The sequence below is a fragment of the Homarus americanus genome, unplaced genomic scaffold (genome assembly GCF_018991925.1).
Source record: "Homarus americanus isolate GMGI-L3 unplaced genomic scaffold, GMGI_Hamer_2.0 scaffold6317, whole genome shotgun sequence".
NCBI classification, from domain to species: Eukaryota; Metazoa; Arthropoda; class Malacostraca; order Decapoda; family Nephropidae; genus Homarus; species Homarus americanus.
The window spans coordinates 6,092,718-6,115,716 of NW_024730668.1; the positions used below are offsets into that span (position 1 = coordinate 6,092,718).

At 44.7% G+C, this 22,999-nt stretch overlaps 1 protein-coding gene across 1 annotated transcript in view; it reads right to left on the reverse strand.

Annotated features, from left to right (window-relative positions):
- Positions 1 to 222: 222 nt before the first annotated feature.
- LOC121867218 (protein trapped in endoderm-1-like) overlaps positions 223 to 22,999 on the reverse strand; it is a 31,444-nt gene continuing 8,667 nt past the window's right edge. Inside the window, exons 3-6 of the mRNA XM_042367063.1 lie at positions 21,967 to 22,225; positions 21,616 to 21,736; positions 1,135 to 1,287; positions 223 to 693 (exon numbers count right to left, since the gene is read on the reverse strand). Of these exons, the coding sequence (XP_042222997.1) occupies positions 499 to 693; positions 1,135 to 1,287; positions 21,616 to 21,736; positions 21,967 to 22,225 (728 nt within the window). The 3' untranslated portion in view covers positions 223 to 498. The remainder of the gene's footprint in view (positions 694 to 1,134; positions 1,288 to 21,615; positions 21,737 to 21,966; positions 22,226 to 22,999) is intronic.

Here is a 22,999-nt window from a genome sequence, read left to right on the forward strand (position 1 = left end):
CTCTCGCTATGAGCAGGCAGCGCTCTCTCCCCTCAGATGACCTTGAACGCTCAGTATCGCTAATGGCGGGGCATTTGAAATTACTCTGAAATTTCTGAATATTATATATATATATATATATATATATATATATATATATATATATATATATATATATATATATATATATATATATATATATATATATATATATATATATATATATATATATACGCACACACACTTTATACATGTAATTCAGTTGAGAATTTAACTTTCGGGAGAGGTGTCATGGCCCTCTTAGAGGTCGCCTGAATCTGCAAGGCGTGATCATTGTTCAGATCACTTTTGGGTTCAGATTTCACCTCCGAGTCAGAGACCTGAAAGACGGCGAAATAAGAACAGAAGTTAGAGAGGAATTGAAGGGTGGCGTTGCGGTACTGTTGGCTCATGGTCACATACACTATGGGGTCGACGCAGAACTGGAGCCAGAAGATTAAGTGAAGGAGGACCCAGACGCTAGGAAACTTGTTGTGGAGGTGAAAAGATATGGATGATTATGTGCGGCAAACTACAGGATAACAGCACGACAAAGATGACGAAGATGGTGCGGGTGACATGATCGTCCCACTGGCGAAGGACATTGTCTTCAGCAATCTCAGTAACACTCTTGCATCGACGTCGGCCCAGCCTCGCCTCTCTTGAATGGCGCACCTGCCCACATCAAAAATATTAATTTAGAAAGAAAAAATCTCGAGGAATGTTACAATACTCTCTCAGTCTAAAAAGTTGTTTTAGGTCTAGAAACTTTATATTAATAACGGTACAAAGACCCTGGCCACTGAAACACTGAAAACGACAAAAACTGAAAACCTCGAAAATGTTCAGTATATTTCAAAGATTTTAACTTGGACAGTTAGGTAAATAAAACAAAAATATTTGTAAATAGATCATGATGACAGTTCATAAAATATTCTTAGCCATTTCTTTTAATCGCATCGTGTGGTTTACGGTTTTGTATTTTGGTTGTATGAGAATTCAGGTTTTGAAAACTTTGTTATGCGTTTGTGGAAGGGATTAAATAAACACTTAATTGAGAGAGAGAGAGAGAGAGAGAGAGAGAGAGAGAGAGAGAGAGAGAGAGAGAGAGTTTACCTTAATGTACATGTGGACGTAACAGACACTAGTAAAGATGGTGGGGAGTATGAAGGTGAAGAACACGTGTGTGGCTTTCTTCAGTCTGCTCCCGGAATTATCCTTTATCGACACCATCAGTTCCTCATTATCAAACTCCAATTGGCCAAATACCTGTATGTTTAAGCAAATACATTTATCCTGTTCGAAAATATACAGACTTTAGTTGAGAATAGATGCAGAAATAGTCATGGAGCCTTGACACGTTGAAGATGAAAGGTTCATAAGCCATCAATATTATTAGCCTTAAGGGTTAAAGGATAATACATGAAAGGATTAAACTATCGTTCTAAAAGGGTTAAATCATTTCTTCAAAACGTTAAAACATCATTCCAATAAGGTTAACTCATTATCTTCAAAGGGTTAAAACATCATTCCCATCGGGTTAAACCATCATCCTCAAAGGGTTACCATAAATGTAAAATAATAATAATAATAATAATAATAAGTTGAAGTGTGAAGAGAAAATGAGTCTCATAGGAATGACGGCGTGTTATGGGCAGCGTACATACAGAACATTAAAATAGAAAGACTGGTACAGTGAGAAAATGAAATAACATCCATGGTTTTGACGAATACATCGCAAAACGGATGAACCATTCGACACACGCAGGTTACATTATTCTTCGGCCAAAGCTGGGAAGATAATTCATTCTCTCACAGAACTTCCCACCACAATAAAAAAATCGACCACTTCCCTCATAACTCACCTCCTCAAAAGCACAGGAGTGAGTATGATATATTTGAAACCCTCCCTTTGTAGGCGAGTGAGCCCTACACGGTGAAAGTGTGCCACTTAAAGAAAAAAAAAAAAAAAAAAAAAAAAAAAATATATATATATATATATATATATATATATATATATATATATATATATATATATATATATATATATATATATATATATATATATATATATATATATATATATATATATATATACAATAAAGACCTCACCAGCCAGGATTCGAACACTCCACCTCTGCGTGTGACAAGGTATCGATACCAACGCGCTACAATGACAACAAAATTCCCAGACTTTGTTATATTTCACAAACAGAGCTCTGTTTGTTCATTTGCCATGGTCGCAACGCCACGAGAGAGATGCTCGGTCGTAACGCTATGAGAGAGATGCTCGGTCACAAAGCTACGAAAGAGATGCGTGGTCACAAAGCTACGAGAGAGATGCACGGTCGCAACGCTACGAGAGAGATGCTCGGTCAAACGCTACGAGAGAGGTGCGTGGTCGCAATGCCACGAGAGAGATGCTCAGTCGCAACGCTACGAGAGAGATTCATGGTCGCAACACAACGAGAGACATGCTCGGTCACAACGCTATGAGAGAGATGCATGGTCACAACGCTACGAGAGAGGTGCGCGGTCGCAACGCTACAAGAGAGATTCATGGTCGCAACGCCACGAGAGAGATGCTCGGTCGCAACGCTACGAGAGAGATTTATGGTCGCAATACAATGAGACACATGCTCGGTCACAACGCTATGAGAGAGGTGCTCGGTCACAACGCTACGAGAGAGATGCGTGGTCGCAACGCTACGAGAGAGATTCTTGGTCGCAACACCACGAGAGAGATGCTCGGTCGAAACGCTACGAGAGAGATGCATGGTGACAACGCCCAGAGAGAGATGCACGGTCACTACGCCACGAGAGAGATGCTCAATCGCAACGCTACGAGAGAGATGCTTGGTCACAACGCTACAAAAGAGATGACTGGTAACAACGCCACGAGAGAGATGCTCAATCACAACGCTACGAGAGAGATGCATGGTCACAACGCTACGAGAGAGACGCCTAGTCACAACGCTAAGAGAAAGATACCTGGTCACAAAGCCACGAGAGAGATGCACGGTCATAACGTGACGAGAGAGATGCATAGGTCACAACGCTACGAGAGAGATGAATGGTCGTAACGCAACGAGAGAGATGCTCGGTCACAATTCTACGAGAGAGATGCACGGTCAAAAGGCTGCGAGAGAGATGCACAGTCGCAATGCAACGAGAGAGATGCACGGTCACAACTCTACGAGAGAGATGCACGGTCACAACGCTACGAGAGAGATGCAGGGTCACAACGCCTAGAGAGAGATGCTCGGACAAAAGGCTACGAAAGAGATGTGAAGCGGTAAATAACGCCAATAGAGATATGCACGGTCGCAATGCTAGCGAGACAGATGCACGGGTCACAAATGCCTAGAGAGAGATGCTCGGACAAAGGCTGCGTAAGAGAGATGCACGGGTCACAACTCCACCAGAGAGATGCAGGTCGCAACGCAATTTGGGACGCATGAACAACACTCAAAGAGATGCTTCGGTCTAATGTTACGAGAGATGCCGTCACAACGCTACGAGAGAGAAGTCGGGTCATAATGCCATTGAGAGATGCTTTGGGACAACGCTACGAGGGAGGTGCATGGTCACAATGCCACCGAGAGATACCGCCTACCACGCTTACAAGAGAGCGCGGTCACAACGCTACGAGAGTAGATGTTTTAATACTGCCATGAGGGAGATGCATATCACAAACGCCACGAGAGAGATGCATGGTCACAACGCTATGAGAGAGATGCATGGTCACAACGTTACGAGATAGATTCACGGTCACAACGCTATGAGAGAGATGCTCGATCACAATGCTACGAGAGAGATGCTCGGTCGCAACACTACGAGAGAGATGCGCGGTCATAATGCCACGAGAGAGATGCATGGTCACATTGCCACTGGAGAGATGCACGATCACTACGCCACGAGAGAGATGCACGAACACAACGCCACGAGAGAGATGCACGGTCACAACGCTACCAAAGAGATGCATGGTAACAACGTTACTAGAGAGATGCACGGTCACAACGCCACGAGAAAGATGTATGGTTGCAACGCTGCGAGAGAGATGTTCGGTCACAATACCACAAGAGAGATGCAAGATGATATGATTGGTCTAACGCGATGAGAGAGATGCTGGTCATAAATGCCGAGAGAGATGCATATCACAATGCCACTGGAGATGCAATGGATCACTACGGTACGAGAGAGATGTAAGTAGCTCAAATCTTACCAGAGAGATGCTCGGACACAACGCTACGAGGGAGATGCATGGTCACAACGCCACCAGAGAGATGCATGGTCACAACGCTACGAGAGAGACCCCTGGTCACAACGCTACGAGAGAGATGCTCGATCACAACGCTACGACACAGATGCTCGGTCGCAACGCTACGAGAGAGATGCATGGTCATAATGCCACGAGAGAGATGCATGGTCACAATGCCACTGGAGAGATGCACGGTCACTACGCTACGAGAGAGATGCTCGATCACAACGCTACGACACAGATGCTCGGTCGCAACGCTACGAGAGAGATGCTCGATCACAACGCTACGACACAGATGCTCGGTCGCAACGCTACGAGAGAGATGCATGGTCATGATGCCACGAGAGAGATGCATGGTCACAACGCCACAAGAGAGATGCACGGTCACAACGCCACGAGAGAGATGCACGGTCACTACGCCACGAGAGAGATGCTCAATCGCAACGCTACGAGAGAGATGCTTGGTCACAACACTACAAGAGAGATGATTGGTCACAACACCACGAGAGAGACGCTCAATCGCAACGCTACGACAGAGATTCATGGTCACAACGCTACGAGAGAGACACCTGGTCACAACGCTACGAAAGAGATGCGTGGTCACAACGCTACGAGAGAGATGCTTGGTCACAACGCTACGAGAGAGATGCACGGTCGCAATGCTACGAGAGAGATGCTCGGTCACAATGCCACGAGAGAGATGCATGGTCACAATGCCACGGGAGAGATGCACGGTCACTACGCTACGAGAGAGATGCATGCTCACAAAGTCAAGAGTGAGATGCTCAGACGCAACGCTACGAGAGAGATGCATGGTCACAACGCCACGAGAGAGATGCACGGTCACAACGCCACGAGAGAGATGCACAGTCGCAACGCTACGAGAGAGATGCATGGTAACAACGCTACGAGAGAGATGCTCGGTTGCAACGCTAAGAGAGAGATGCTCGGTCACAACTCTATAAGAGAGATGCACTCTCAAAACGCTACGAGAGAGATGCACAGTCGCAATGCTACGAGAGAGAGCGCACGGTCACAACGCTACGGTAGAGATGCTCGGTCACAATAGTACGAGAGAGATGCTCGGTCACAACTCTACAAGAGAGATGCTCGGTCACAACTCTACAAGAGAGATGCACTGTCAAAACGCTACGAGAGAGATGCACAGTCTTAATGCTACGAGAGAGATGCACGGTCACAACTCTACGAGAGAGATGCACGGTCACAACGCTACGAGAGAGACGGAGGGTCACAACGCCAAGAGAGAGATGCTCGGACAAAAGGCTACGAGAGAGATGCATGGTAACAACGCTACGACAGAGATGCTCGGTCGCAACGCTACCAAAGAGATGCATGGTAACAACGCTACGAGAAAGATGCTCGGTTGCAACGCTAAGAGAGAGCTTCTCGGTCACAACTCCACAAGAGAGATGCACTCTCAAAACGCTACGAGAGAGATGCACAGTCGCAATGCTACGAGAGAGATGCACGGTCACAACGCTACGGTAGAGATGCTCGGTCACAATAGTACGAGAGAGATGCTCGGTCACAACTCTACAAGAGAGATGCTCGGTCACAACTCTACAAGAGAGATGCACTGTCAAAACGCTACGAGAGAGATGCACAGTGTTAATGCTACGAGAGAGATGCACGGTCACAACTCTACGAGAGAGATGCACCGTCACAACGCTACGAGAGAGATGAGAGGGTCACAACGCCAATAGAGAGATGCTCGGACAAAAGGCTACGAGAGAGATGCATGGTAACAACGCTACGACAGAGATGCTCGGTCGCAACGCTACCAAAGAGATGCATGGTAACAACGCTACCAGAAAGATGCAAGGTCGCAATGCTACGAGAGAGATGCACGGTCACAACGCTACGAGAGAGATGCAGGGTCACAACGCCAAGAGAGAGATGCTCGGACAAAAGGCTACGAGAGAGATGCATGGTAACAACGCTACGACAGAGATGCTCGGTCGCAACGCTATGAGAGAGATTCACGGTCGCAACACAATGGGAGAGATGCTATGTCACAACCCTATGAGAGAGATGAATGGTCGCAACGCCACGAGAGAGATGCTCGGACGCAATGCTACGAGAGAGCTGCATCACAACGCCACGAGAGAGATGCTCGGTCACAACGCTACCAAAGAGATGGATGGTAACAACGCTACCATAGAGATGCACAGTCGCAATGGTACGAGAGAGATGCTCGGTCGCAACGCTACGAGAGAGATGCTCGGTCACAACGCTACGAGAGAGATGCTTGGTCACAACGCTACGAGGTAGATGCTCGGTCATAATGCCAATAGAGAGATACATGGTCACAATGCCACTGGAGAGATGCACGGTCACTACGCTACGAGAGAGATGCATGGTCACATCGCCATGAGAGAGATACACGGACACAACGCTACGAGGGAGATGCATGCTCACAACACCACGAGACAGATGCATGGTCACAACGCCACGAGAGAGATGCATGGTCACAACGCCACGAGAGAGATGCACGGTCACAACGCTACGAGAGAGATGCATGGTAACAACGCTACGAGAGAGATGCTCGGTCGCAACGCTACGAGAGAGATGCTCGGTAACAATACTACAAGAGAGATACTCGATCACAATACTATGAGAGAGATGCTCGGTCACAAATCTACGAGAGAGATGCACGGTCACAACGCTACCAAAGAGATGCATGGTAACAACGCTACCAGAGAGATGCACGGTCGCAATGCTACGAGAGAGATGCACGGTCACAACGCTACAAGAGAGATGCCTAGTCGTAACACCACGAGAGAGATGCTCGATCACTACGCCACGAGAGAGATACTCGGTCGCAACGCTACGAGAGAGATGCTCGGTCACAACGCTACGAGAGAGAGGCTTGGTCACAACGCTACGAGATAGATTCACGGTCAAAATGCCACGAGAGAGATACTCGGTCGCAACGCTACGAGAGAGATGCTCGGTCACAACGCTACGAGAGAGAGCTTGGTCACAACGCTACGAGATAGATTCACGGTCAAAATGCCACGAGAGAGATGCTCGGTCACAACGCTACGAGAGACATGCTCGGTCACAACGCTATGAGAGAGATTCACTGTCACTACGCCACGAGAGAGATGCATGGTAAAAACGCTATCAGAGAGATGCACGGTCGCAATGCTATGAGACAGATGCACGGTCACAAAGCCACGAGAGACATGATTGGACACAACGCCACGAGAGAGATGCTCGGTCACAATGCTACGAGAAAGATGAATGGTAGTAACGCGGCGAGAGAGATGCACGGTCACAACGCCACGAGTGACATGCAAGGTCACAAAGCTACGAGAGAGATGCATGGCAACAACGCTACGAGAGAGATGCCCGGTCGCAATGCTACGAGAGAGATTCTCGGTCACAACTCTACGAGAGAGATGCACGGTCAAAACGCTACGAGAGAGATGCAGATACGCAATGCAACGAGAGAGATGCACGGTCACAATGCTACGAGAGAGAGATGCAGGGTCACAACGCCTAGAGAGAGATGCTCGGACAAAAGGCTATGAGAGAGATGCATGGTAACAATGCTACGAGAGAGATGCTCGGTCACAATGCTACGAGAGAGAGATGCACGGTCACAACGCCACAAGAGAGATGATCGGTCACAACGCTATGAGAGAGATGCTTGGTCACAACGCAACGAGAGAGATGCTTGGTCACAACGGTACGAGATAGATTCACGGTCGCAACGCTACGAGATAGATGCTCGGATGCAATGCTACGAAAGAGCTGCACCAAAACGCCACGAGAGAGATGCTCGGTCACAACGCTACCAAAGAGATGCATGGTAACAACGCTACCAGAGAGATACACAGTCGCAATGGTACGAGAGAGATGCACGGTCACCACGCTACAAGAGAGATGCTCAGTCATAACACCACGAGAGAGATGCTCGGTCACTACGCCACGAGAGAGATGCTCGGTCGCAACGCTACGAGAGAGATGCTCGGTCACAACGCTGCGAGAGAGATGCTTGGTCACAACGCTACGAGGTAGATACTCGGTCATAATGCCAATAGAGAGATACATGGTCACAATGCCACTGGAGAGATGCACGGTCACTACGCTACGAGAGAGATGCATGGTCACATCGCCATGAGAGAGATGCTCGGACACAACGCTACGAGGAAGATGCATGCTCACAACGCCACGAGACAGATGCATGGTCACAACGCCACGAGAGAGATGCACGGTCACAACGCTACCAAAGAGTTGCACGGTCACAACGCTACCAAAGAGTTGCACGGTAACAACGCTACCAGAGAGATGCACGGCCGCAATGCTACGAGAGAGATGCACGGTCACAACGCTACAAGAGAGATGCCTAGTCGTAACGCCACGAGAGAGATGCACGGTCACAACGCTACGAGAGAGATGCTCGGTCACAATACTACGAGAGAGATGCTCGGTCGCAACACTACGAGAGAGATGCTCGGTCACAATACTACGAGAGAGATGCTCGGTCACAAATCTACGAGAGAGATGCATGAAGTAACAACGCTGCAGAGAGAGATGCTCGGTCGCAATACTCTGAGATGCTCGGTCATATGCAGAGAGATGCTCGGTCGCAACACTGCAAGAGAGATGCATGGTAACAACGCTGCGAGAGAAGTGCTCGGTCGCAACGCTACGAGAGAGATGCTCGGTCACAACACTACGAGAGAGATGCTCGGTCACAAATCTACGAGAGAGATGCTCGGTCACAAATCTACGAGAGAGATGCACGGTCACAACGCTACCAAAGAGATGCATGGTAACAACGCTACCAGAGAGATGCACGGTCGCAATGCTACGAGAGAGATGCACGGCCACAACGCTACAAGAGAGATGCCTAGTCGTAACGCCACGAGAGAGATGCACGGTCACAACGCTACGAGAGAGATGCATGGTAACAACGCTACCAGAGAGATGCACGGTCGCAATGCTACGAGAGAGATGCACGGCCACAACGCTACAAGAGAGATGCCTAGTCGTAACACCACGAGAGAGATGCTCGGTCACTACGCCACGAGAGAGATGCTCGGTCGCAACGCTACGAGAGAGATGCTCGGTCACAACGCTACGAGAGAGAGGCTTGGTCACAACGCTACGAGATAGATTCACGGTCACAATGCCACGAGAGAGATGCTCAGTCGCAACGCTACGAGAGAGATTCACGGTCGCAACGCAACGAGAGACATGCTCGGTCTCAACGCTATGAGAGAGATTCACGGTCACTACGCCACGAGAGAGATGCATGGTAAAAACGCTATCAGAGAGATGCACGGTCGCAATGCTATGAGACAGATGCACGGTCACAACGCCACGAGAGAGATGATCGGACACAACGCCACGAGAGAGATGCTCGGTCACAATGCTACGAGAAAGATGAATGGTCGTAACGCGACGAGAGAGATGCACGGTCACAACGCAACGAGAGAGATGCACGGTCACAACGCTACGAGAGAGATGCATGGCAACAACGCTACGAGAGAGATGCCCGGTCGCAATGCTATGAGAGAGATTCTCGGTCACAACTCTACGAGAGAGATGCACGGTCAAAACGCTACGAGAGAGATGCAGAGTCGCAATGCAACGAGAGAGATGCACGGTCACAATGCTACGAGAGAGAGATGCAGGGTCACAACGCCTAGAGAGAGATGCTCGGACAAAAGGCTACGAGAGAGATGCATGGTAACACCGCTACGAGAGAGATGCTCGGTCACAATGCTACGAGAGAGAGATGCACGGTCACAACGCCACGAGAGAGATGCTTGGTCGCAACGCTACGAGAGAGATGCTCGGTCGCAACGCTACGAGAGAGATTCTCGGTCGCAACGCAATGGGAGAGATGCTCGGTCACAACCCTATGAGAGAGATGCATGGTCGCAACGCTACGAGAGAGATGCTCGGTCATAATGCCACGAGAGAGATGCATGGTCACAATACCAATGGAGAGATGCATGGTCACTTCGCTACTAGAGAGATGCATGGTCACAACGCCACGAGAGAGATGCTCGGACACAACGCTAGGAGAGAGATGCTCGGTCACAATATCAGGTTAGAGATGCTCGGTCGCAACGTTACAAGAGAGATTCAAGGTCGCAACGCAACGAGAGAGATTCACGGTCGCAACGCAACGAGAGAGATGCTCAGTCACAACGCTATGAGAGTGATGCATGGTCTTAACACCACGAGAGAGATGCTCGGTCGCAACGCTACGAGAGAGATGCATGGTCGCAACGCAATGAGATAGATGAACAGTCACAACGCTATGAGAGAGATACCTGGTCACACCGCCACGAGAGAGATGCACTGGTCACAATGCTACGAGAGAGATGCTCAGTCGCAACGCTGCGAGAGAGATTCACGGTCACAACGCTACGAGAGAGATGCTCGGTTGCAACGTTACAAGAGAAAGTCACGATCGCAACGATACGAACGAGATTCACAGTCACAATGCTAGGGGAGAGATGCTTGGTCGCAACACTACGAGAGAGATTCACAGTTACATAGCTATGAGAGACATTCACGGTCGCAACGCAACGGGAGAGATGCATGGTCTCAACGCTACGAGAGAGATGCCTGGTCGCAAAGCCACGAGAGAGATTCACTGGCGCAATGCTACGGGGAGATGCTCGGTCACAACGCAATGAGAGAGATTCTCGGTCGCAACGCTACGAGAGAGATGCTCGGTCACAACACTACGAGAGAGATTCACAGTCGCAACGCTACGAGAGAGATGCTCGGACGCAACGTGACGAGAGAGATGCTTGGTCATAACACTACGAGAGAGATTCACGGTCGCAACACTACGACAGAGATGCTCGATTGCTACACTACGAGAGAGATGCTCGGTCGCAATGCTGCGAGAGAGATTCTCGGTCGCAACGCAACGAGAAGGATGCCTGGTCGAAAAGCTACAAGAGAGATGCACGGTCACAATGCTACTAGAGAGATACCTGGTCGAAACGCTGCAAGAGAGATGCCTGGTCGCAACACTATGAGAGAGATGCCTGGACGAAACGTTAAAAGAGAGATGCATAGTCGCAACGCCATGAGAGAGATGCATGGTCGCAATGCTACGAGAGAGATGAATGGTCGCAACGCTACGAGAGAGATTCACGGTCGCAACACTACGAGAGAGATTCACGGTCGCAACACTACGAGAGAGATTCACGGTCGCAACGCTGCGAGAGAGATGCCTGTTCGCATCGCTATGAGAGAGATGCTTAGTCACAACGCTACGAGAGAGATGCCTGGTCGCAACGCTATGAGAAAGATGCTCAGTCACAATGCTACGAGAGAGATGCAATGTTACCAAGCTACAAGAGAGATGCTCGGTCACAATGCTACAAGTGAAATGCAGGGTCAGAACCTCACTTAGGAGGTTGGGCGGTCACAACGTCATGAAAGAAGTTTGTGTTCCTATCGCTTCGAAATTGGTGTGCGGTCACAACGCTGCAAAAGAGGTGACCGGTCACAATACTACGAAAGAGACGACCGTTCGTAACAATACCCCCCCCCCCAAAAAAAAAGTCATACTCTTATTATCATACCAGATCACAAACGTGATATGGTATGATAATAATTATATGGGGACTAACTACACGTATGACTGACCCAGATTAACAGCACACTCACTGAGGCCAATTCAAAATTTTACCGTTCAGAAATAATTACTCTGCATAATGAAGTTGGAATTTCTAAATACAGTAAAATTCTAGGTCAGTTCATTACCATAGTGATGAAAGATGGTGTTAGAATAGTGATGATGGATGGTGTTATATGTAGTGATGATGGATGGTGTTATATGTAGTGAAGATGGATGGTGTTAAGTATAGTGATGGTGGATGGTGTTATATGTAGTGATGATGGATGGTGTTATATGTAGTGATGATGGATGGTGTTATATGTAGTGATGATGGATGGTGTTAAGTATAGATATGCTGGATGGTGTTATATGTAGTGATGATGGATGGTGTTATATATAGCGATGATGGATGGTGTTAAGAATAGTGATGATGGATGGTGTTATATGTAGTGATGATGGATGGTGTTAAGTATAGTGATGATGGATGGCGTTAAGTATGGTGATGATGGACGGTGTTAAGTATAGTGATTTTAGATGGTGTTAAGTATAGTGATGATAGATGGTGTTACACAGTATTTAGTGGTGCCATTCAGTTAACTAATGTGGACGACCCTGCCGCCTTGTGGGTTGTATATCATGGGTTGTGGGTTGTATATAATGGGTTCTAGCATTTGGTCATGGGTTGTGTTGGGGTAGACTTAAGACTGTTGGTTAAGTTAGGTTAGGTTAGGTTAGGTTAGGTGAAGCAATAACCACCGTTTGAACCTTCTCCTCCTCTTCCCCCCCCTCCCTCCCATTGCTTCCCGGGCTAAGTACATGCGCCTTGCCTTCCCCGAGAACGCAACCAATTTGATGAAGATTAATTGGTTGACTGCTCTGAATAAGGATTATGGCACGGCTAAGCTGAATGTTGTCATGCCAGGTAACACCCCTCGTTTTGTCTATGTAGGCCGAGAGAAGACGGATGCTATCCAACGCTTCATTGATCGAAAGGTCGGCTCAATACAGCTTATTAAGCGAGATGAACCTGTTCGACCCCCAAAAAAGAAGGAATACCTTGTCACCCAATTCCCCAAGGGTATTCCCCCCAAGAGAGCTCTGTCACTTCAGGGTGTCCACAGAGCAAGAAGACTTTATAAGGATGGTGCACAACTTAGTAGGATCATCATTGTTTGGAAAAGGAAGGAACCACCTCCTGAGGAGTACCGCTATTTTGGCAGCACGTACAGTACCCCTAGTAACATCAGTCGGTGGACTCCTCCCCCTGTGGTGTGCTACAACTGCTTCGGGGTCAATCATGTGGCGAAATACTGTCACAAGCCAGCCACCTGCGGCTTCTGCGCAGGAATGCATAGCACAAGCAGCTGCCCCATCAAGGAAGGTGCCTCTCAGGAGGGGACAGAGCAGGACTCCCCACTTGAGTGGCAGTGTGCCAGATGCAGGAAGAAGGGTGTTACTGCCTGGCATCCAGGTTGCCTTGGGAACCCGCCTCCACTCACAATAGCGGTCACACTCAGTGACGCCAACGCCAACACTACCGGGTCGCCTCCAACGCCTGAAATCAACAGCTACACCTTCCCACCCAGGAGGCACTGTTTCAGGTGCAGGGAGGAGGGTGTGACTGACTGGCACTCAGGTTGTCCTGGGAGGCCGCCTCCACCCACAAAAGCGGTCCCACTCAGTGATGCCAACAGCAACACTGCGGGGTCGCCTCCGGCACCTGAAATCAACAGCAACACCTCCCCACCCAGGGGGCAGTGCCCCAGGTCCAGGGAGGAGGGTGTGACGGCCTTGCACCTCAGTTGTCCTGGGAGGTCGCTTCCATCCGCAATAGCAGTCTCACTCAGTGATGCCAATGCGGCCGGATCGCCTCCACCACCTAAAGTCAACAGGCACAGTGACTCTCCTTCGTTAGCCAATGCAGGTCAGGTTAAATCCTGCCAAGTAAGTGTACCAGTGAACAATGACAGTGATAGTGTTAGTGGAGCTTCTGAAGGAGCTAGTGCCTCCTCTCATAATGATGCCAACTTGAGGGTGAGTAGCCAGAGCGAGACCGATAGTGATGGAAGCATGGATGAGGAGAATGAGCCCCAGACTGCCAGCGTGGTCTCTATAATAGTCCCAGGTCTGAAGACTGTCCATGACCCTGTTCGTTTTCCATTGTTTACGGGGGAGGAACTCGCGGGAGTGTTGAAGGAACCCGCGTATAGAAATCCTACTGGAATAAAGGCTGTGAAAAACATTATCAGGATATCCAGAGGTACAGAACTTGGAATGGTCAGCTTATTGGTCAGGTTGATCTATGAAGCCAGCGTGCGACTCTCTACGCTAAATTCAAGGTGGGAAAAGTAACACGAACGCTTAGGTTCATTTCATGGAACATTCGGAGTGTTAATCGCAGAATTAATGATCTACAATGGTTTGTTAAAGTTTTTAACATTGATGTAATTGGTTTACAAGAACCTTACACGTCCAGCACCCAGAAGAAAGTTGCACCCAGGATAGCTGGGTTTACAGCATATAATAGTGGAGCAGGAAGTGGCCTGCTCACTTATGTAAAGAATGGTCTGGTCTGTAAATGGATTAAAACTCACAATGATGAAAGTATTCACTATCAACTATTTACAGTAAAGACAGAAAACAGTCAATTTTCGCTGTATAACTTCTATATTCGGTGTAATGAACTGCGAGCGGACGTGTTACCAAAGCCATCAGGTCACAATGCTATGCTGTGTATGGGTGACTTTAACTCTCGTCACACTGTCCTCGGTGATGTCCAGTGTAACTCTAATGGGAGGGTGTTCGTGAATTACATCAATAATCATAATATCACTGTATGCGACACAGACAAAGTGACACATCTGATGGGGGGCAGACTTGATTATGTGATTGGGTATAACCTAGTAGACAGTAATGTCAAGGCTAAGGTCATCTCAGACCACCTAGTCAGTGATCATTATGCAATACTTACTGAGTACACTGTTGCTGATGTCAAGTGTGATCCCATCCTAAGCTCAGAATTAACATCCCAGGTAATCTTAAACTGCACTTCAAGGCCTACATCCACAGATGGTATGCTGAATATACACCTGGGTCAGTGGATGAATTTTGCTGTGTTCTTGTAAATGTCATTACCACATATTATACCACCTGGGTTAAGTCAAGGAGGAAGGGGGGGCAGAACTAAACCACCTCTGTGGACACATGACCCCATCCTCAACCAAAGAAGGAGAGAATGTAAAACAGCTTGCCAACACTTATAAGCAAAATATAACTAGTGATAACCTCTTGGCATTCCTCAAAGCTAACAGAGAATTTTGTGAACTCAAAGGTCAGGTGATATACACCTATTGGGAACAAGTCTTACAGGGGATTAATAGAACAACCACTCTAGCAGAAGTGTGGAACAAAATTAGAGCCATTACCAAGCCACCCAACCTAGTCCAGCTTCATCACAGCCCTGTAGAATATGCTGACATGCTATTAGACCAATGGTCTAGTGTGTCACAAATCACTTCCCTGCCTCCTGACATACAACAATATCTTAACAACACACACATTAAAAGGGGTTTCAATATTGAAATAGCCTGTTCCTCACCAGACCTTACCGACCAGTTTCCTATAACGCACCACGAACTAACAACAGCACTAATGAAAGGTGAGTCATCCTCCCCTAGTGAGGATGGCATAAACTACAACACCCTGAAATTGTTGAATGAGATCCCTAACCATCCACTGCTTGACCTGTATCAAATGAGCCTCAAACAGGGTATTCTGCCTAAGACATGGACTCATGGAAACATAGTTCCAATCCCTAAAGCTACTTCCCCAAACTTCAGGCCAATTTCACTCACATCCTGTATGTGTTAAATCCTTGAAAGAGTTGTTCTAAGCCATCTCATGTTTCAAGTCAAAGACAAACTCGCCCATAATCTGTACGGGTTCATTCCCGGGTGTAGCACACAGACATGCTTTGCAGAATATCTTGTTAATTCAAAAGATAAGACACAAACAGCCTCCATAGACCTTAAATCAGCCTTTGATGTAGCTAATAGAGACATTATACTTGAGCAACTAGCTAATTTTGGTATCCATAGGGAACCTCCTGACATGGATAAAGGGTTATCTGTCCAACAGGTATGCCAGTGTTCTGTTTAGGGGAGTTATAAGTACCAGAATGAGATCATTTGAGCTTGGCACGCCTCAGGGAGGAGTGTTAAGTCCTATGCTCTTTAATATACTGATGCACAAGCTTATTGCTGACATTCCAGTTCAGCTAAACGAAGCCGCAATATGCTATTCTGATGATATCTGCATTATGACACAAACCAAACTGAGGCTCCAAGCCTTGCTGGATGTATTTGCTCGGAGAACTGTTGAATGTGGTCTCATAATATCTATTGACAAGACGAGGGTCCTCAATCATCGTCCTGCTCACCATCTGCCTCTTGACTATAACATTAACAGCATGCCCTTGGAACTATGTGGCTCTTATAAATATTTTGGAATTTGTGTGAATGATGCAAACTTTGTCAGCAACCTTCGTGACAAACTAATGCAGAGCATTAAACCCCTCAGAACCCTTGTTGGCAAGGGCTATGGAATTAACATCACCTATGCTCGTACTTTCTATCTTCACTTCATTCGTTCTGTAGTTGACTATCATGCTCTCCATCTTGTGACTATTCCGCCTAAACAACTCAACAGCCTCGAGGTAGTGCAAAATGAAGCCATGCTCATCATCCTAGGTTGCCCAAAATCAACCAGAATTGTAAACATGAGGAAAGAGCTCGGACTGCCCTCCCTATCTGAGAGGATAGCTCTACTTAATACCATGTTTTGTGTCAAAGTTTTGAAGAACAATGGTTCTCAAACTACAGCTCAAATTGAGTTGATGTTCTATCTAAGTAATCCCGACCATCTCGCCAACCTTCCACAAAAGACTCTCTTTGGGGCGTGGCTTCATAAAAGTGTTGCAGATCTCTTGAAACTGAATGTCCCAATCACCCCAGACGAATCTATTAATGCCATTCCTCCTTGGCTGGATATATCAGTTCCTATTAATTACACTCCTGTTGGTAGTAAGCAAATGTTAAACACCGATGTGGTGAGATGTGTCACACTAGAAACTAGTAACAGACACATAGAGAGTATTAAATCAAGTGAATGTTATGCTTTTACTGATGGTTCTGTGCAGACAAACACAGGTAGAACAGGCTGTGCAATTGTAATTTATAAAGAAAAAGAGATGATAGTGTCAAACAAACAAAGGCTGAACAACTGGGCCAGCACAACACAAACTGAACTAACTGGAATCTACTTAGCCACAGACTACCTCAAAGAAAATGGAGGTGGGGTGATATTCCGTGACTCTCAAAGTGCTTTGAAACCAATGAACAGCCCGTCAGGCTCTATGTCTAAAGTTGTATTTGATATTAAAAGGAATGTGATAATTGCCAATTAGAACAACTTTCGTATCGAATTTGTGTGGATTCCGTCCCATGTTGGAATTAGGTATCATGACCGTGCTGATAGACTGGCCAATGAGGCATGTAAGAAAGAAAATGTTGACCCTGACCTTGGCCTGTCCAATGCTGTAATGAAAAACATTCACGTCAGAATCATGAACTCTGATCTAGAAGGAGTGAGAAATGTAGAAAGACCTGACAGTTGTAGCATTAGTAAATATGAGAAATTTTGTGACAAGAGGTACCGGTATGGCCAGCAAAAGGACAGAACCAAACAATGTGATGTAGTCGTGGCCAGAATTAGGCTAGGATACAGACAAATCTGGCAAGTTAGTAACGCTGTACCCATACCGGAACACTCAGCATGTAAACTTTGTGATAAACCTTTAAAGCATACAATTGAACACTATATTATTGAATGTGACACTGTCAAAGACTTCAGGCCATCTGACTTATTGTATATTGAACTATGTAATTACTTCATTGAATCAGGTGTGCTTGAGGACATTCTTGCTGTTTATCCCAAATTTGCTAGCCCACACTGATTAGTCTTCAATTAGAATATGACTCCAATGTATGTGATCCACTGACCTATATATACTGCTAATGAATATGATGTATTTCCTTCTTTGTGTACGAACCTCTGTCCTGCATGGCAGTGAACAGTGGCATTACCCACATGAATCTGACCTATATACTGTATAGTGTCAATGAATATGATGCAGTCTTTGTGTACGAACCTCTGTCCTGTATGGCAGTGAAGAGTGACATTACCCACATGAATCTGACCGACGTATATGTATGTATGTGTGTATATGTGTATGTATGTGTGTATATGTGCATATGTGCATATATATGTACATGTATATGTGTATGTATATGTGTATATGTATGTATATGTGTATGTGTGTGTGTCCATATATGTATATGTACTGTCAATGAATATGATGCATCTGTTTGTGTACGAACCTCTGTCCTGCATGGCAGTGAACAGTGACATTACCCATATGAATCTGACCTCTATACATTTATAGCTGTTAATGAATATGATGTATTTCTTTGTGCATGAACCTCTGTCCTGCGTGGCAGTGAGAAGTGATACCACCCTCAGTGTCAAGACCTGACTGAATTACTCAGAATAGGCAAACTGTACTACAAGCTCTGCCAATAAATTTGTTAAACTAAAAACTCTTGTATCTCCGAACCACCTCCTCTTCCTCATCCTCCTCCTCCTCATCCTCTTCCTCTTCTTTCTCCTCTACACACCTCCTCCTCCTTCTCCTCCACCACCTCTTCCTCCTCCTTCACCTCTTTCCTCTTCCCCTTCCTTCACCTCTTCCTCCTCTGCCAACGTATTATAGCTAATTTTATCCTTATATATATACTACACTTTCACTACAACACCCGTACTACACGTTCACTACAACACCAGTACTACACGGTCACTAAACCACCTGTACTACACGTTCACTACAACTTTTAAACTGCCTCTCAATCACGCTCACAATAAGAATGAAAGTGTGCAACATCAAAAAAGGATCGGCAAAGGCAAAACTATTAGAAAAATGCAGCCTCATAGTCTGGGATGAATACACTATGTCTCACAAGTTAGCGTTTGAAGAATTGGACAGGACCTTGCAAGAAATACGAGAAAATAACCAGCTCATGGGTGGCATTACAATGGTCATTGCTCGAGACTTTCGCCAGACCCTACCTGTCATTCCTTGAAGAACTCCAGCTGATGAAATGAATGCGTGCCTCAAGGCATCATACCTTTGGAGTAGTGTTCAGACACTCACCCTATCCACAAACATGAGAGTACATCTACAAGGAGATCAGGATGCTGATCAGTTTGCAAACCTTCTACTACAGATTGGGAATGGAACTTTCCCTGTTGATTCAGAAGGACAAATAATCATTCCTCAAGGATGTGGAAATGTTGTAAAGTTTTCAACTGAGCTCACTAACATGGTCTACCCAAACATTTTCCACAACTACAAGGATCACAAGTGGCTGCGTGAACGCGCAATTCTGGCACCAAAGAATGAAACAGTGGCTGAAATCAACATGACTCTACTCAGGCAGCTTCCAGGCAGTGAGACCTCATTCAAGTCTGTTGATACAGTAATCGACCAGTACCAAGCAGTCCAGTACCCTGCAGAATTCCTTAATTCTTTGGAGCCCTCACCACCTCACTCTCAAGATTGGAACTCCTATAATGCTCTTAAGAAATCTTGAACCACCAATGCTCTGCAATGGCACAAGACTGGTGGTGAAGAACATGATGCCACATGTACTGAAAGGTACAATACTGACAGGAAAAGCTAAAGGAGAGGACGTGTTTATACCAAGAATACTTCTTATCACCACTGACCTGCCATTTGAGTTCAAGCGAGTTCACTTCCCGGTTAAAGTGAGCTTTGCCGTGGCCTAGCAGAAACGCTCATTCGCTAGACCACGATAGGACGCCACCCTCAGGGAGGCTCCACATTGTCTCACTGTTCAGTCCCCAAAACTTCTTCTTCCATCAATAGTTCATTAACGGTGTATGTAGGTTCCACCATGTTTTTCACTACAACGGTACAGCAAAGTATATTTTTTTTAGCATTAAACTGTTATTATTTTATTGTCTAATCATCACTACATATAACACCACCCATCATCACTACATATAACATCATCCATCATCACTACATATAACACCATCCATCATCGCTACATATAACACCACCCATCATCACTACATATAACATCATCCATCATCACTAAATATAACACCACCCATCATCACTACATATAACAACATCCATCATCACTACATATAACATTATCCATCATCACTACAAATATCACCATCCATCATCACTAAATATAACACCACCCATCATCACTACATATAACAACATCCATCATCACTACATATAACATTATCCATCATCACTACAAATATCACCATCCATCATCACTACATATAACACCATCCATCATCACTACAAATATCACCATCCATCATCACTACATATAACATTATCCATCATCACTACAAATATCACCATCCATCATCACTACATATAACACCATCCATCATCACTACAGATCGGTAAAGTAATTTCCGAGATTCTCGTGCGGACACACAAACAAATAAACAAACAGACAAACAGTCTTCTTTGTTATACTTTATATATATATATATATATATATATATATATATATATATATATATATATATATATATATATATATATATATATATATATATATATATATATATATATATAAAATATTTGTTTGTGTTCAATTGATATAATAATTGAGTATTGTTTCTGAGTAGTAATGACGGTAACACATAATTGGTGATAATTGATATGTAGCGATGATGGATGGTCCTATAGTGATGATGATGATATGTGATGATGATGATGAAGTTTTAATGCTAAAATATGCTTTGCTTGTGCCGTTGTAGTGAAAAGTGGCGTCTACGTGACCTAGCAGATGAGCCGCTTTCGTGTAATTCACATGTGTGTATGCACTACAGTGATATATATATATATATATATATATATATATATATATATATATATATATATATATATATATATATATATATATATATATATATATATATATATATATATATATATATATATGTATATATATATATATAATAATTTAACTAGTTTCTGATTAATGTTTGACTGAGAAAAAGTGTTTACAGGTTGCCAAAGTAGGAAGACAATTGTGGCTAAAACCAGTTCACAGTACCAACCGGAAACATGAGTGGGAGTAACGAAAAAGTTTGTGCGTTCATTGAATTTACTGTGACACACTAGACTATTTGAAACTCATTATGGTGTTATCGTATTATAGTTCGCCAGCCAGCCAGCCAGCCTGCCACCGTCAAATATCTAGCCGAGAGCTTTATTTCCATCGTCCACCACATGGTCAACTAAAAGCTCTTGACGCCTGGAATTATGAGACCATTTCCCTCAGTGAATGCTACTATGTCAATGAAGAAAATGAACCAAACCTAAGTTAATGTACGTTAGGAAGTAGTTATTAGTAAATTATAATTATCGATGCATTATAATTATAATTATAAATGCATATAATTTATTAAACAAAAACAAATGTTACTCCTCCCAATAAGCTTTTTCTTAATAACTCAAAAAAAAAAACATGACACCATCTAGAAAACAATATTTTATTAGTTCATATTCTCCAGGCAATGTTTTGTTGTTACTTACTCCGAAGGTAAGAGGGAGCCAGAGTAGGGTGGAGTAGACCCATAGTATGATCAAGTAGTGCATCACCTTCCTTTGTTGCATCACTCGCTTGTACAACATTGGGTACACGACAGCCAGCATTCTGCACCAGGATTTGACCAATTTCACTATACTTCACATTTCAACTTAATAATATGACATGAAAAAAAATTCTTAATTTTTATCCAATAATTCACATTTTAATTAATAATATGTCTTCAGTAATATATTTCTTGATATTTATAGATCAAATCACATTCCAAATTAATAAAATTTACATATTCCGTGTACCTTACAGATACGATTATCTTAGCTATGAGACAAATTTCTTACCTGTTGAAGGCGAGTGCGCAGATGGTGTGTATGTGCACTTGACTTAGTATGAGGCCTAGTGTAAAAAATGTCAAGCACACTCCCTTTGAGAATGTAACATCGCCGTACTGTTGAGCTTGCAGACACCCGACTCCATACATAGGCATCCCGAAGGCACACACGGGTAACAGGCAGACAAGAAGGTTGACCATGAACGCTGTGGAAGGACTCTGACGGAGTTTCTTGCTCATCAGGAGAGCCAAGGACCCGAGAGATATTCCTAATAGGTTTGAAAGAAAATAAATTAGTGAGTGGTAACTCAGTCGAGGTAATGTTCTAATGAGCAGTTTAATTGTTGTAATATATACCGTGTCTTTTGAGACATAGAATAACCAGTAATATATGATTATTGATGAAGGAAGCTCGACCAAACATTAAATGGAACAAGTTAAGATCTAAGAATGTATACTATTAAGCCTTTAACAAACAGGAATAATATTTCACCTTAGTCAATCTTATGAACAAATCACGTAATATTGTCTCCCTCGATGGCCAAGAAAATGTGCTAAGTTGTCACTCCCTCCAAGTTAGCTTATTATTAGGTTAAGTTAAGTAATGTTTCTCGCGAATCATTCAATTCTCCGCCATCACGAGAAACAACTTGACGAAATTGTCAGTATGATTAGCCTCTATCATGATATTTTTCTATCATATTTCGGTAATGAAATTATATCATTCTCCAGTTGTAATTATTGTATCTTAGCCTTCAACGTGCATTATAACATCGTTTTATATTCCATAGTAAAACAAAAATCAATATGATCTTAAATGAACTTCAATTGAACAAAAACAGGTTTATAGAGACCAAAGTCCCACAAGACATTAGTATACTGGAAATGTCTCACTACACAGAAAAATACACAAACAAATACCATTTTTTAAATCTCTCTTATTACAACAAGGTCGATTAATGTAGCCTGAAAAGATTCGTATTACAATGTTGAAAGATGCTGATTTATCAAGTAGTGAAGAAAGCCTACCAAATCTTACGTTC